The sequence below is a fragment of the Oreochromis aureus genome, linkage group 16, assembly GCF_013358895.1.
Source record: "Oreochromis aureus strain Israel breed Guangdong linkage group 16, ZZ_aureus, whole genome shotgun sequence".
NCBI classification, from domain to species: Eukaryota; Metazoa; Chordata; class Actinopteri; order Cichliformes; family Cichlidae; genus Oreochromis; species Oreochromis aureus.
Window position 1 is genome coordinate 589,837 of NC_052957.1, and position 16,595 is coordinate 606,431.

A 16,595-nucleotide genomic window follows, 5' to 3' on the forward strand; every position below is an offset into this window, starting at 1 on the left:
AGTTTTTGGTTTTTTTGTGTAAAATTCTAGATTTATTTTATTAATTATAATAATAATAATAATTTCTTCTTTTATATCTTATAGATCCACCTGGACCTCCAGTCAATCCAAGAGTTACAGACACAACCAAAACCACTGCCACTCTGAACTGGGGAAAACCTCTTCATAATGGTGGACTGGAAGTTACTGGATATGTCATTGAGCACAAAAAAGAAGGAACAGAAGAATGGGTTAAGGATACCCCATCATCTCTACTTAGGATCACAGAATTTGTTGTTCCTGAACTAGACACTGGTGCAAAATACTGCTTCAGAATTAGTGCTGTGAATGCTAAAGGAGTGGGAGAACCTGCCGAAACTAAGGAATTCACTGAGATTGTGGAGCATGCAGCTGAACCTGCAATGGAGCTTGATGTTGAGCTCAGAAGAACTCTTGTTGTTAGAGCTGGCTGCTCCATTCGCCTTTTTGTGCCAATCAAGGGACGTCCTACACCTACTGTCACCTGGACCAAGGAAGGCGGACCTGTTCCACGTGCAGTCATTGACAGCACTGAATCATTTACGATGCTGATCATTCCCGAGAGTTCAAGAATTGATGCAGGCAAATATGAGCTTACCCTCGAAAACTCAGCTGGAAAGAAGAGTGCTGACATACACGTGAGAGTTCTGGATTCACCTGGGCCTCCGCTTAACCTAAAACCAATCAACATTGACAAAGAAAGCATTACGCTTCAGTGGGAAATACCTCTCATTGATGGTGGTGCAAAGATCACAAACTATATCATTGAGAAAAGAGAATCAACACGCAAGGCTTTTGCTACTGTTGTTACAAAGTGCCCAACTACTTCAGTCAGAATTTGTGACCTGGGTGAAGGTTGTGAGTACTATTTCAGAGTGTCTGCTGAGAATGAGTATGGTATCGGTGAGGCGGTTGAAACTTCTGATCCAATTCGTGCATCCCAGACACCAAGCTCTCCAGAGAGCATTATTCCTACTGATATCACCAAGAACTCTATCAGTCTGGCTTGGACCAAACCTAAACATGACGGTGGAAGCAGAATTACAGGATATGTCCTGGAAGCCCAGAAGAAGGGAACTGATCAGTGGGCTCATATTACAACGGTCAAGAACATGGATTTCACTGTGAAGAATCTCAATGAGAATGAGGAGTACATTTTCCGTGTAATGGCTGTCAATCACTCAGGTAGAAGTATTCCAAAGGAGAGCAAACCCATTGTTGTCAAGGATTCTACTTCTTTGCCTGAGTTTGACCTACGTGGAGTTTGTCACAAGACTGTTATTGCCAAGGCAGGAGATGATATCAAGGTTGAAATTCCAGTTATGGGACGTCCTAGACCAACTGTCTCTTGGCAGAAGGATGGCGCAGCCCTGAAACTCACACAGAGGACCAATGTAGAAACTACTGCTGCTACGGTCATTATCAGCATCAGTGAGTGCACCAGAGCTGACAGTGGTGTATACACCATGACAGGAAAGAACATTGTTGGATCTGTGACAGACAGCATCACTCTGAAAGTTCATGATGTACCTGGTCCACCCAAAGGACCCGTTAAGATTGTGGAAATATCTCGTACTTATTGCATCTTTTCATGGGAAGCTCCTGAGAATGATGGAGGGGTTCCCATCAACAACTATGTCATTGAAATACGAGACACCACTTCTCAAACATGGACTGAGTTGTCGTCTACTGTCATTCGCACAATGTTTAAAGCCATCCGGTTAAATACTGGATCAGAGTATCAGTTCAGAATAAAGGCTAAGAACAGATATGGTGTTGGACCTCCTATTACTTCAGAGACAGTGGTGGCTGCCTATCCATTCAAAGTCCCTGGTCCTCCAGGTACTCCTAACGTTGTTGCATTTACCAAAAACTCAATAACAATTGGCTGGAATGAGCCTGTGTCTGATGGTGGAAATGAAGTCATTGGCTACCATGTTGAGAGGAAAGAAAGAACCGGCATAATGTGGTATAGGATTAGCAAGGGTCTTGTGAAAGGAAATATCTTTAAATCCTCTGGACTTGAAGATGGAGTTGCTTATGAGTTTCGTGTCATGGCTGAAAACATGGCTGGAATTGGTAAACCCAGCAAGGCCTCAGAACCAATATTGGCCTTGGACCCTGTTGACCCACCAGGTCAGCCTGTGCCAATATCTGTCAACAAGAATGCCATTACTATTCAGTGGACAAAGCCTGAGTATGATGGTGGGTTCAAAATCACCGGCTACATTGTGGAGAAGAGAGAACTGCCTGCTGGTCGCTGGATGAGAGCCAACTTTACCAACATAATTGAAACAACGTTCACTGTTAGTGGACTGACTCAAGATGCCTCATATGAGTTCCGTATCATAGCCAGAAACTCAGCAGGTGCAGTGAGCATACCTTCTGAGCCTTCAGATCCTATTAACTGCAAAGATGACATTATTGAACCACGCATTATGGTAGATGCCATCTTTAGGGATGTTGTTCTACTAAAGGCAGGAGAGTCATTCAAGCTTGAAGCTGATATTGCTGGTCAACCAACACCATCTATGGTTTGGACCAAGAATGGAAAGGAGGTTGAGAATACAATGAAACTGGAAGTTAGGTTCACTGAACTGACAACTACTCTAACCAACAAGGACTCTATAAGGCCAGATGGAGGTGAATTCATTTTGACTGCCACTAATGTTGGTGGATTTGCAAAGCACATTTTTAATGTTAAAGTGCTTGACAGACCAGGACCACCAGTTGGACCTCTTAAGGTGACTGATGTCACAGCTGAGAACTGTGCACTCTCCTGGGCTCCACCTGCAGATGATGGTGGTTCCAAGATTGAAGGATATGTGATTGAGAAGCGTGAATCAAGCAGACTGGTTTGGACCAGTGTTGTTTCAGACCTCCAAGATACGCAATACAAGGTTACTAAGCTGCTCAAAGGAAACGAATACATTTTCAGAGTAATGGCAGTGAACAAATATGGAATTGGTGAGTCGCTTGAATCACAACCCACTATTGCAGACAACCCATATGTGATTCCAGATCCTCCTGAGAATGCTGAGGTGACAGCTATCACTAAAGATTCAATGGTTGTCATGTGGCAAGCACCTAAGAGTGATGGTGGAACTCCCATCACCACCTACCATATTGAAAGAAAAGATAGAATGGGCCTCCGTTGGGTCAAATGTAACAAGAGGAAAGTCAAAGATCTGCAGTTCAAGGCAACAGGTCTTGTTGTTGGACATGAATATGAATTCAGAATTATTGCTGAGAATGCTGCCGGATTGAGTATACCAAGTGTGTCTAGTCCATTCTACAAGGCCACTGATGGACTATACAAGCCTGGAGCTCCATGCAACCCCAGAATCTTGGATACAACCAAGTCTTCAATTACTGTTGCTTGGAACAAACCTGCATTTGATGGTGGCTGTGAAATTATGGGCTACATTGTAGAGACATGCATCCCATCTGAAAAGAAGGAAGAAGAGGAATGGACCATTGTGACACCCAAGGAAGGTCTTCTTGCTACCTCATTCACCATTGTTAACCTGAAGGAGAATCAAGAGTACAAGATTCACATCTCTGCTGTCAATAGTGAAGGAATTGGAGAGGCAGCATCTGTACCTGGTAATCCAAAGGCAGAGGACAGGCTTCTCCCTCCTGAGATTGATTTGGATGCTGAACTTCGGTCAGTTGTCAGGCTTAGAGCTTGCTGTTCACTTAGACTGTTTGTGCCTATCAGAGGCAGACCACCCCCTCAGGTAAAATGGACCAAAGGAGATGGGGAGCCAGTTGAGAGGGCAATCATTGACAGCACAACATCATACACATCACTGATCATTGAAAATGTCAACCGATTTGACAGTGGAAAGTATAATCTTACTGTTGAGAACAGCTCTGGCTCCAAGACAGTTACAGTACAAGTCAGAGTGCTTGATACACCAAGTGCCCCACAGAATCTGAAGATTACTGCTGTGACAAAGGATGCTGTGACTCTGACTTGGGATCCACCAGTGAATGATGGTGGAGTTAAGATTAAGAATTATGTTGTTGAAAAACGCGAGTCTACAAGAAAAGCATATGCCACAGTCAATGCTCTCTGCTATCAAACCACCTTCACTGTTGACCAGCTCCTGGAAGGATGCAACTATTACTTTAGAGTTTTAGCGGAGAATGAGTATGGCATCGGCTTGCCCATTGAGACTGGTGAATCAGTTAAGGTGTCAGAGAAACCACAGCCTCCTGGCAAAATCACTCTTAAGGATGTTACCAAAAACAGTGTCACTCTCTCCTGGGAGAAGCCAGAGCATGATGGTGGCAGTAGAGTGGGCTGTTATGTTGTTGAGATCCTGCCTAAGGGTGCTGACAAGTGGACCCAAGCACTGATTGCAAAAGAAACAGAAGCTACTATTAGTGGACTAAATGCAGGTGAAGAATATATGTTCCGTGTTGCTGCAAGAAATGAAAAAGGAACAAGTGATCCACGTCAGATTGGAGTTCCTGTGATTGTAAAAGACCTTGTTATTGCACCTGCTGTCAAAATGTTGTTCAACACATTTACTGTGTTGGCAGGAGAAGACTTGACAGTGGAGGTTCCTTATATTGCACGCCCCAAAGCAACAGTTTCATGGGTAAAGGATGGTCTCCCTCTTAAGAGAACTAGCAGAGTAAACTTTGGTGCAACAGACACGATGCTGAATCTCACTATAAAAGAAGCTACTAAAGATGATGTTGGACACTACATTATTACTCTTACCAACACAGCAGGAGAGACAAAAGCAAATATTGGCATTGTTGTTCTTGACAAACCTGGCCAACCAGGTGGTCCAGTTAAGGTAGAGGAGGTCACTTCTGACAGTGTAACCATTTCCTGGAATCCACCAGAGTATGATGGTGGTTGCACCATCAAAAACTATATTGTGGAAAAGAGAGACACATCTACGACTACCTGGATGGTTGTATCTTCCAACCTAGCAAGGACCAAAATTAAGGCAGGCAGGCTGAAAACAGGTTCTGAGTATCAGTTTAGAATTACTGCAGAAAACAGATATGGAAAAGGCCCAGCTCTTCTATCAGCATGCATTTTGGCTCAATACCCATATAAACTCCCAGGCCCTCCAGGTACACCATCCATTGCAGTCTGCACCAAAGATAGCATGGTGGTCACCTGGAATGAACCTGTCATCGATGGTGGAAGTTCTATCTTGGGCTACCACCTTGAACGTAAAGAGAGGAACAGCATCCTTTGGGTCAAACTAAACAAATCTCTTATTACAGACCAAACCTTTAAGACCACTGGCCTAGAACCAGGAATGGAGTATGAATACAGAGTGTATGCTGAAAACATAGTTGGAATAGGCAAAGCAAGTAAAGTGTCGGAGGGCTATATTGCTAGAGATCCTTGTGATCCACCTGGCACCCCAGAGGCAATAAAGATTACTAAGGACTCAGTGACTATTGTTTGGACCAAACCTGAGTATGATGGTGGTGCAAAGGTTACAGGCTACATTGTGGAAAAGAAGGAGCTTCCAGAGGGTCGTTGGTTGAAGGCTAATTTTACTAATGTAATTGAGACAGAATATTTAGCAAGTGGACTTGTGGAGGGCAATCAATATGAGTTCCGTGTCGTTGCCAGAAATGCTGCTGGTGTTTTCAGTATTCCTTCTTACAGCACTGGTCCAATTACTGCCAGAGATGAGATTGAGCCACCGCGCATAAGCATTGACCCAGAGTATACACAGAATATTGTGGTCAGTGCTGGCGACAACTTCAAAATTGATGCAGATGTTCATGGAAAACCACTGCCCTCTATCCACTGGATGAAGGGAGAGCAGGAACTAGGCAACACAATTCACAGGGAAATCAAGAACACACCCACCAAAGCTTTTATATCTGTCAAAGAAGCTAAACTGTCTGATGGAGGGCAATACATTTTGCTGCTGAAAAATCCTGGAGGAGAAAAGACTGTACAGGTCAATGTTGTTGTTCTAGATAAACCTGGAGAACCACAAGGGCCTCTTGTTGTCACAGGAATAACCAAAGACAGATGCTGCCTTGCATGGAAACCACCATTGCAGGATGGTGGCAGCAAGATCTGTCACTACATTGTGGAGAGAAGAGAGACAAGCAGACTAATCTGGACTGTAGTTGAACAAAAAGTGGAGAACATTTGTCTAAAAGTTACTAAGCTCCTGGAGGGAAATGAGTACATCTTCAGAGTCCGTGCTGTCAACCAATTTGGAGTAGGCGCACCACTTGAATCTCCTCCTGTCATAATCAAGGATCCATACATGCTACCTGGATCGCCCAAGAACTTAGAAGTTTCAAATATTAAAAAGGACTCAATGGTGCTTACCTGGGAGGCTCCTTCCGAAGATGGTGGCAGTCCTGTAACTGGATACATAATTGAGAAGCATGACAAAGAAGGCGTAAGATGGACTAGGTGCAATAGGCAAACAGTCACTGATTTGAGTTTTAAAGTCAAAGGACTTTTGGAAAGCCACAATTATGAATTCAGAGTTGCAGCTGAGAATTCTGTTGGTGTTGGTGAGCCAAGCTCCCCAACTGTTTTCTACAAAGCTCTTGATCCTATCTTTAGGCCTGGCCCACCACATAACCCAAGAGTTACAGACACTACAAGAACATCAGTATTCCTGTCATGGGGAAAACCCATTTCTGATGGAGGCTGTGAGATTCAGGGATACATTGTTGAGTGCTGCTCTACTACTGCTGAAGCACCTGCTGCTGAAGGAGCTGCCACAGACACAGTTGTTGAAGAATGGATAATGTGCACACCGGCTACAGGTGTTAAGAAGACTAAGTTTGAAGTTGTAAATCTGAAAGAAAACCAGGCATACAAGTTTAGAGTATGTGCAATCAACAAAGTAGGAGTTGGTGAGCATGCTGATGTCGCTGGAATTGTTGTTGCTAAGGACAGAGCAGATGAGCCAGACCTTGACATTGACCCAGAACTAAGAAAAATTGTTACCATTAAAGCTGGTGCGTCCCTAAGACTCTTCATTCCTATCAAAGGCAGGCCCACACCTACTATAAAGTGGGACAAAGATGACGCTTCCCTTAAAGAGACTGCTCAGGTTGAGATAACCAGCAGTTATACATTGCTTGTGATTGATAAAATGAGCAGAAATGACAGTGGAAAATACACAGTCTCTGCAGAGAATTCCAGTGGAACCAAATCTGCATTTGTTGTTGTCCGTGTCCTTGACACACCTAGTGCTCCTGTTAATCTTAAAGTGAAAGAAATTACAAACCAGTCAGTAACATTGGAATGGGAACCACCTCTGTTGGATGGCGGATCCAAGATCAAAAACTACATTGTTGAAAAAAGAGAAAGCACACGCAAAACATTTGCCGCTGTTGTCACAAATTGTCATGCTCTTTCATGGCAGATCGAACCACTCCAGGAGGGCTGCAGTTACTACTTCCGTGTACTTGCAGAGAATGCTTATGGTGTTGGTCTGCCTGCAGCAACTGTTGATCCTCTTAAGGTCTCAGAAGTGCCCCAGGCTCCAAAGAGTTTAATTGTTACAGATCAGACAAAAACAAGCATCTCTCTGGCCTGGGAGAGGCCAGAGTATGATGGTGGTAGCAGGGTCATGCAGTACTTGCTTGAGGTGCAGCTGAAGGGTCAAGAGAAATGGTCTGCTGTAAACACTTTTAAGACAATGGAAGCAACAGTCTCCAATTTGAACCCAGGAGAGGAGTATCTTTTCAGAGTTACAGCTGTCAACGATAAAGGGAAGAGTGACCCCAAAGTCCTTTCCGGGCCAGTGATGACCAAAAACTTGGTCTTTGAGCCAGATGTCCGTCCAGAATTCAGCAGCTACAGTGTTCATGTGGGCAAAGACATTAACATTGACATTCCTATCTTTGGACGTCCTAAACCTACCATCACATGGACTAAAGATGGCGCCCCCTTGAAGTTTACTACAAGAGTCCATATTGTCAATACACCAACACATACAACACTAAGCATAAAAGAGGCAGCAGGCGATGATGGTGGTATGTACAGCATAAATGTTGCCAACTCAGCTGGAAAGAAGGACACAACAATTGAAGTCATTGTACTTGACAAACCTGGCCCTCCATGTGGCCCTGTGAGATTCGATGAAATCACAACACAGAGTGTCACTATATCATGGGACCCACCAAAACACAATGGTGGATGCCAAATTTCAAACTACATTGTACAGAAAAGAGATACGACTACTACAACATGGGAGAATGTTAGTATCAACTGGGCCAGAACCACCATAAAAGTATCTAGACTAAAGACTGGAGCTGAGTACCAGTTCAGGATCATTGCCCAGAACCGTTATGGTAAAAGCCATGGTCTGGATTCATCTGCTGTAGTTGCTCAGTACCCATACAGAGAGCCAGGCCCTCCAGGCACTCCTTTCATCTCTTCTCTCTCTAGGGACCACCAAATTGTTGAGTGGCATGAACCTGTCACAGATGGAGGCAGTCCTGTTCTTGGCTACCATCTTGAAAGGAAAGAGAGGAATAGTATTCTCTGGGTCAAGATCAACAAGACTCTCATCCACGAGACAAGTTTCAAGAGTTACCCCTTGGAGGAGGGTGTTGAATATGAATACAGGGTTTATGCTGAAAATATTGTTGGAATTGGAAGGAGCAGCAAAGTCTCAGAGGGATGTGTTGCCCGTGATCCATGTGATCCTCCTGGAATACCAGAGGCCATCCATGTGACCAAAGACACCATTGTCATTCAGTGGACTAAACCAGAATATGATGGTGGAAGCAATATCACTGGCTATATTGTGGAAAAGCGTGATCTGCCCGAGGGCAGGTGGGTAAAGGCAAATTTTACTAATGTGATTGAGACCCAGTTTACAGTGACTGGTCTGACTGAAAATGCACAGTATGACTTTAGAGTCATTGCTAAAAATGCTGTTGGCACTGTCAGCAAACCATCATATAACAGTGGACCTATAACTGCAAGTGATGCTGTGGAGGCACCCAAATTCTCCATTGATCCTGCATTCACTAAGACCATTATTGTCAATGCTGGAGAGACATTCAAGCTAGATGCTGATGTACGTGGCAAGCCGCTGCCAACAATCCAGTGGTTCAAAGATGACAAACCAGTTGAAAACACACTTCGACTACAGATCAGAAACACAGAAAACCATGCAATGATTGTCATTAAAGACTCCATTAGAGTTGATGGTGGAACTTATACACTCCAGCTGACAAATGAAGCCGGCAGTGAGACTGTTCCATTTAAGGTTTTGGTACTGGATAAACCTAGCCCGTGTGAAGGACCACTCCACGTCACTGGAGTCGCTGAAGATAGATGCACACTGGTATGGCACCCCCCTCTACATGATGGAGGTAGTCCCATTACACATTACATCATTGAAAGAAGGGAGACAAGTCGTCTAGCTTGGACTGTTGTTTCTAGCAACTGTGGCACCACATGCTACAAAGTTACCAAATTATTGGAAGGTGATGAGTATATGTTCCGTGTAATGGCAGTTAATAGTCATGGTGTAAGTGAGCCACTGGAGTCTGGTGCAGTAATAATGAAAACTCCATTTGTTCTTCCTGGTCCACCTCACATTGAGGATGTATCTAACATTGCCCATGATGGTATGACCATCTCTTGGTCTGCCCCTGAGACTGATGGTGGCAGTGAAATTACAAATTACATAATTGAGAAAAAGGATAGAACCGGTATCAAATGGACCAGATGCAACAGACAGAAGGTCACTGATCTCTCATTTAGAGTTACAGGCCTGACCACCGGCCATGAGTATGAATTCAGAGTGGCTGCTGAGAACATAGTTGGAGTGGGAGAGCCAAGCCTTGCAAGTTCATACTACAAGGCCTGTGATCCCAAGTACAAACCTGGAGCCCCAGGATATGTGCATGTGATTGACTCAACAAAGACTTCTATTACTGTGTCATGGGGTAAGCCTCTGTCTGATGGTGGCAGTGTCATTCAAGGATATATTGTTGAAGTCTGCAAGGCTGAAGAGGAAGAATGGATCATGGTCACTCCTCCAACTGGCCTGCGTGTCAACAAATATGAAATTACAAAGCTTACTGAGGGTCAGGAGTATAAGATCCAAGTGTGTGCTCTGAACAAATTGGGAGTTGGTGAGCCGGCAGTTCTCTCTGGAACAGCTAAGCCTGAAGAAAGGGTCGAACCACCTGAGATCCACCTTGACTCTGAGCTGAGGAAGGGCATTGTACTGAAAGCAGGCGGCTCTGTTAGAATCAATATTCCATTTAAGGGCAGACCAACACCTGAAATAAAGTGGACTAAGGATGACGGGAACCTGACTGAAAAACCAGTGGTCGAGAAAGCTCATAATTTCACACAGTTGTCTATTGACTCATGTGACAGAAGTGACTCAGGAAAATACACCCTCACACTGACTAACAGCAGTGGCACCGTGTCTGAGTTTGTTTCAGTTAAAATTCTGGATGCCCCTGGGGCCCCACAGAACCTTGTTGTTAAAGAAATCAGAAAGGACTCTATCACTCTTGCTTGGGATGCTCCATTGATTGATGGAGGTGCCAAAATCAAGAACTATGTCATTGACAAACGTGAATCAACAAGAAAGGCATATGCAAATGTGTCCACAAAATGCACCAAAACAACATTCAAAGTTGAGAACTTGATTGAAGGTGCTATGTACTACTTTAGAGTCATGGCTGAGAATGAATATGGAATTGGGCCGGCTGTGGAAACAAAGACTGCCTCCAAGGCCTCTGAAGTACCACTGCCTGTTGGAAAGGTCTTCCTCACTGATGTCACTAAGTCCAGTGTCTCACTGGCCTGGGAGAAACCTGAGCAGGATGGAGGGAGCAGAATTGCTGGCTATCTAATTGAGATGCAACCTAAGGGTACAGATAAGTGGGGAGTTGCAACAAATACAAAAACATGTGAAGGTACTGTCACAGGCCTTACAGCTGGAACAGAATACCTATTCCGCATCATTGCTTACAATGAAAAGGGAAAGAGTGAGCCAAAAGCACTTGCTGCACCTGTGATTGCCACTGACATGACCATGGAGCCCAGCATCAAAATTCCATTCAACACTTACAGTGTATTAGCTGGAAAGGATCTAAAGTTAGAGTTTCCTGTTCTTGGCAAGCCAAAACCTAAAATCACCTGGGCCAAGGATGGTCAGCCTTTGAAGGTGACATCAAGAATGAATATAATATCCACTTCAGCAACAACAGGAATAGAAATTACTGAGGCATGCAAGGAGGACTTTGGCAAATACACAATTACAGCAGCCAACACCACTGGAACAATCGCAGAGGATGTATCTGTCATTATCCTCGACAAGCCTGGTCCACCAAAAGGGCCAGTCAAGATTGTTGAAGTGAGCAACACCTTTGTCCATCTCTCCTGGGACCCCCCAGAGTACACTGGTGGATGCCAAGTAAAGAATTATATAGTGGAAAAGAGAGACACAACCAGTACAACATGGCAAACAGTCACCACTCAGCTAGCTAGAACAGCTTTTAAGGTCAGCAAGCTGAAGACAGGTTCAGAATATCAGTTCAGAATCATAGCTGAAAATAGATATGGAAAGGGTGTGCCTCTGGATTCCAAGGCCATTGTGGTGCAATATCCATTCAAACCACCGGGTCCTCCAGGAACACCACATGTGAAATCTGCAACTAAAGAAATGATGATCATTGAATGGAATGAGCCAGTCAATGATGGTGGAAGTGCAGTTATTGGCTACCATTTGGAAAGCAAGGAAAGAAGCAGCATTCTATGGAACAAACTGAACAAGACTCTCATCACGGACACCCAATTCAAGATCATTAACCTCGAGGAGGGTATTGGATATGAATTTAGAGTTTATGCTGAAAATATTGTTGGCATTGGCCGATGCAGTAAAGTATCCGAGTCCTTTGTTGCTCGTGACCCATGTGATCCTCCTGGTACCCCCGAAGCTGTATCTATTTCTAAGAACCAGATCAGGATTCAGTGGACTAAGCCTCAGTATGATGGTGGTAGCAAAGTGAATGGATATATTGTGGAAAGGAAAGACCTCGCCTCTCCTGATGGACGCTGGGTAAGAGCTAACTTTACCAATATAGTTGAGACTGAATACACTGTCACTGGTCTGACAGAAAATGAGCAATATGAATTTAGAGTTATTGCAAGAAATGCAGCTGGCATCTTTAGCGAGCCATCTGACAGCTCTGGACCTATTACTGCTACTGATGAAATTGAACCACCAAGGGCCTCAATGGATCCTAAATACAAAGATGTTATTGTTGTAAATGCTGGAGAAAATCTGCTTCTGGATGCAGACATCTATGGAAAACCAATTCCTGAGGTGCTCTGGCTAAAAGAGGGCAAGGAAATGGACAAAGCCTTGCGCACTGAAGTGAAAACTACACAGAAACGTGCAGCAATGACGATTAAGGATGTAACCAAGCTTGATAGTGGCCACTATGACCTCATCCTCAAAAATCTGGGTGGTACAAAAGTGTTCCCTATCACAGTTAAAGTCCTTGATAAACCAGGTCCACCCACTGGACCCATGAAGGTTACTGGAGTCATGGCCGACAGGTGCATTCTTGCCTGGTCTGAGCCAGCTCTAGATGGCGGAGCCAGTATCACTCACTATGTGCTGGAGAAGAGAGAGACTAGCAGGTTGTCCTGGACAGTGGCTGCATCAGGCATCAAGGGTCTGTACCATAAAGTAACAAATTTGCTTCCTGGAGATGAATACATTTTCAGAGTCAGAGCAGTGAACAAATATGGCATTGGTGACTATCTGGAAAGTGAACCAATCATTGCACGCAATCCTTACAAGCCTCCTAGTGCTCCTGGATCTCCAGAAGCCAGTCTGATCACAAAGGACTCTATAGTTTTGTCATGGACAGCTCCTGAACAGACTGGTGGAGCTGAAATTGAAGGCTACCATCTTGAAAAACGTGACAAAGACAGTGTACGGTGGACAAAATGCAACAGACAAAAGCTTACAGACACTCACTTTAAAGTCACAGGTCTGATCACAGATCACTTCTATGAGTTCCGTGTTGCTGCTGAGAATGAGGTTGGAATGGGAGATTTCAGTGAGCTGTCCCTGTTCTACAGGGCATGTGATGCCATAACACCACCTGGGCCTCCGCACCACCCTAAAGTAACAGACTACACAAAGTCCTCTGTCTCTCTGTCTTGGGGCAAACCTGACTTTGATGGCGGTGCTTATATCAAGGGATACATTGTTGAAATGAGGGAGTATACGCCGGTACCTGAGTCAACAGAGGAGGCAGAGATAGCACCAGCAGTGGAAGCACCAGTTGAAAAAGAATGGACAATGTTCACTCCACCCAGTGGCATTCAAGCCACCAAATTAACTATAACAGACTTGAAGGAGGGTGGAGAGTACCAGTTCCGTGTCTATGCAATAAATTCAGAAGGAGTGGGGGAGGCTGCTAATGTCCATGGCACAGTGGTTACTTCTGACAGGGCAGAAGCACCAGAGATAGAACTTGATGCTGAACTCAGAAAGGTTCTATCTGTCCGTGCTGGTGGAACTCTACGCCTCTTTGTCACCATCAGAGGAAGACCTGAGCCTGCTGTAAAATGGGAGAAAGTTGATGGTACCCTTACAGGGCGTGCTGTAATTGATACTACTAGCTCATACACCATGCTTGTCATTGACAATGTTAATCGCTTTGACAGTGGCAAATACTCACTAACACTAGAAAACAGTAGTGGCAAAAAATCTGCAATTGTTGCAGTGAGAATTTTGGATACACCGAGTGCACCACAAAACTTTACCGTGAAGGAGCTAAAGAAGGATTCAGTGACTCTTGCCTGGGATACTCCACTTACTGATGGTGGCTCTAAAATCACAAACTACATCATAGAGAAGAGAGAGTCTGTTAGGAAGGCCTATACTGCTGTCACCAGCAACTGCACAGCAAACTCATTTAAGGTAGAAGACCTGCCAGAAGGTGGAATTTTCTACTTTAGAATCTGTGCTGTTAATGAATATGGCCAAGGCCAGATGGTTGAAACCAAAGAAGTAAAGGTAGCTGAGGTACCTTTGCCACCAAGCAAGGTTACCCTTGTAGATTTGACCAAGACCAGTGTGTCACTGGCTTGGGAGAAACCTGCTCATGATGGTGGATGCAAAGTAATGTGCTACAATGTAGAATTTAAGCCTAAGAGTGGGGATAAATGGGGCACAGCATGTACAGTTAAGGTACTGGAAGCAACTATTCCTAATTTAACTCCAAATGAAGCTTATTTATTCAGAGTTGTTGCAATCAATGAGAAGGGGAAGAGTGAGCCAAAGGATCTTGGCTTACCTGTGGTTGCAAAGGATGTTGCTATTGAACCATCTATCAACTTGCTGTTTACCACATACACTGTGAAGGCTGGAGATGACCTCACTTTTGAGGTTCCAATAAGAGGCAGACCAAAGCCCGCTGTGTCCTGGAAGAAGGATGGCCTTCCTTTGAAGCAAACCACATCAGTTTCTATCTTAAACACTGCAGCCTCATCCAAAATCATTATCAAAGAGGCTAAGAAGGAACATGTTGGGAAGTATGAAATTACTTTGGCAAACACAGCAGGAACTGTTACAGCAGATATTGGAGTCATTGTCCTTGATAAGCCAGGTCCACCTAAAGGAATTAAGGTGGATGCAGTGACTTCAGACAGCATCTCCCTTTCCTGGTCCCCACCAGAATATGATGGTGGCTGCTCCATCAGCAACTACATTGTGGAGAAGAGAGACACAAACACACAGGAATGGCAGATGATAGCAAGTAATGTTGCTAGAACAGCTTTCAAAGCTGGCCGCCTTACACATGGAGCAGAGTATCAGTTTCGTATTTATGCAGTTAACCGCTATGGAAAGAGTAGCTATCTGGATTCACCTGGAATCACTGCTCAGTACAATTTTAAACAGCCCGGACCTCCTTCTACACCCATAGTGAAACTGGCCACCAAGTCTTATATGCTGGTGACTTGGAATGAGCCGGTTAGTGATGGTGGTAGTCCTGTTCTGGGCTACCACCTGGAGAGGAAGGAGCGTTCTAGCATTCTTTGGACAAAGATGAACAGAGGAATGATCAAAGATACAGAGTACAAAGTCACTGGAATTGAAGAGGGCATGATGTATGAATACCGTGTATATGCTGAAAATATTGCTGGTATTGGTAAATGTAGCAAGGCTTGTGAAGCTGTAGCAGCAAGAGATCCATGTGACCCTCCAGGTACACCCATTATCATTGCAATCACCAGAACATCAGTCTCCTTATCTTGGGAAAAACCAGAATATGATGGTGGAGCAAAGGTTTCTGGTTACACAATTGAACGCAGAGACCTTCCAGAAGGACGATGGACAAGGTGCAACTTCACTAATGTACCTGAGACCCATTATGATGTGACAGGCCTTACAGAGAACAGCCAGTATGATTTCCGTGTCATTGCAAAGAATGCAGCTGGACTGTTTAGTATACCATCAGACAATACTGGCCCCATCACTATTAGAGATGATGTGGAGCCACCACGCATCATGATTGATGTGAAGTTCAGAGAGACAGTGTTTGTGAAAGCCGGAGAAACTCTAAAGATTAATGCGGATCTTGCGGGACGTCCTGCTCCTGTCATTTCATGGACCAAGGATGGCAAAGAAATCGAGCTAAGAGCTAGAATTCAAATTGTTTCAACAGACACCAGCACATGTCTCACTGTGAAGGATTGTATCAGAAGGGATTCTGGACAGTATGCCCTGACTTTACAAAATATTGGTGGAACAGTTACCATGCCAATAAACTGTGTGATTCTAGATAGGCCAGGACCCTCAGCAGGACCACTTCAGATCACAGGTGTCACAGCAGCAGAGTGCACTCTGTCTTGGGGTCCACCTCAGGAATCTGGTGGTGCAGACATCACTCAATATGTTGTTGAAAAACGTGAGACCAGTCGGCTGTCATGGACACTGGTGAAGGCAGATGTCACAAAAACATTCTTTAAAGTCACAGGCCTGCTCAAGGACAATGACTATATCTTTAGGGTTCTTGCTGTTAACAGGCATGGTGTTGGTGAAGCTCTGGAGAGTGATGTTATAAAGGTTACAGATCCATACACCTTTGCCACTGCTCCAGCTAGTGTTGATGTCACTACTATAACTGGAGACTCAATGACCCTCACCTGGTGCAAGCCAGCCAATGATGGAGGCAGTCCCATTACTGGATATGTGATTGAGCGGCGTGAGAAAACAAGCATGCGTTGGGTCCGTGTGAACAGAGATCCAGTTCCTGAATTTACCACAGTAGTAACCAAACTCCGCAAGGGTTGTGAATATGACTTCCGAGTTTATGCTGAAAATGCAGCTGGTTTGAGTCCACCGAGTGAACCATCTGCAACATTCAGAGCAGTAGATCCTCTGGTTGTTCCTTCTCGACCAACCAAGCCAAAGATTGAGAATTCAACCAAAGACAGCGTGTCTATTGTCTGGAAACCACCAACAGATGATGGTGGTGCTCATATCCTTGGATACAGTGTAGAATACAGAGACTACATCCAGAAACCAGAGGTAGAAGAAGAAGAAGAATAT

The 16,595-nt window shown here is 44.4% G+C and overlaps 1 protein-coding gene across 1 annotated transcript in view; it reads left to right on the forward strand.

Annotated features, from left to right (window-relative positions):
• ttn.1 (titin, tandem duplicate 1) overlaps window positions 1–16,595 on the forward strand; it is a 170,841-nt gene that overhangs the window by 125,033 nt on the left and 29,213 nt on the right. The window contains 2 exon segments of the mRNA XM_039600316.1: window positions 85–13,260; window positions 13,318–16,574. Coding sequence (XP_039456250.1) covers window positions 85–13,260; window positions 13,318–16,574 — 16,433 coding nt within the window.